Genomic DNA, 576 nt, shown 5'->3' with positions numbered 1-576 from the left:
CTTTGGGTTTTAACAACGATAGTATATTTTGTTAAAGAATTCTGCGATCATCAATTAAATTATGGTACATTTTAATCACCCTGTACTCATAAAAACATATTTAAGGGTTAGTGGAGTTATAAAGATAATGTAAACAAGAAAACACCAATAATAACATCGACAACAGTTTGAGTAATCAGAGTAGTAGTGGAGCAACACCGACAAACAACAGTTAGATAAGTATTAGTGACAATTAGTTAGACATCACACTGACCTACGGCACTATTTCGGGTGTCCGAGTCATCATCAGACACTGCTTCCACGTCAATTAGGGGACTATTGCTTCGGGGTTCACTACCCGCTTCGCCTGTATCACCATACCAAAAAAATTAAGTCATATGCGCTTACTATTCGTATCGATCTTTTCAAATGTTCAAAAGAAATTTTACACTAGATTTAAGAAATATTATGTGGTATTCATGAAAGCTGTTATAATTAAAAAATATATTTACAGGTTTTTTGTAATTAAATAACTCATTTTGTTATTTAAGCAAGTATCCAATGGGTACAAAAAATTTACACTTGTAATAATTAATA

At 31.8% G+C, this 576-nt stretch overlaps 1 protein-coding gene across 1 annotated transcript in view; it reads right to left on the bottom strand.

The window, feature by feature from the left end:
* Positions 1-77: 77 nt before the first annotated feature.
* Positions 78-576, bottom strand: part of LOC112906004 (calmodulin-binding transcription activator 1-like) — a 3,484-nt gene continuing 2,985 nt past the window's right edge. The window contains exon 7 of the mRNA XM_025979515.1: positions 78-346. Within this exon, the coding sequence (XP_025835300.1) occupies positions 237-346 (110 nt within the window). The 3' untranslated portion in view covers positions 78-236. The remainder of the gene's footprint in view (positions 347-576) is intronic.

This window comes from Agrilus planipennis, unplaced genomic scaffold (genome assembly GCF_000699045.2).
Source record: "Agrilus planipennis isolate EAB-ADULT unplaced genomic scaffold, Apla_2.0 scaffold1267, whole genome shotgun sequence".
Lineage (NCBI taxonomy): Eukaryota > Metazoa > Arthropoda > Insecta > Coleoptera > Buprestidae > Agrilus > Agrilus planipennis.
The sequence above is the reverse complement of the archived record's forward strand: the minus strand, read 5'-3'. Positions and strand labels throughout refer to the sequence as shown.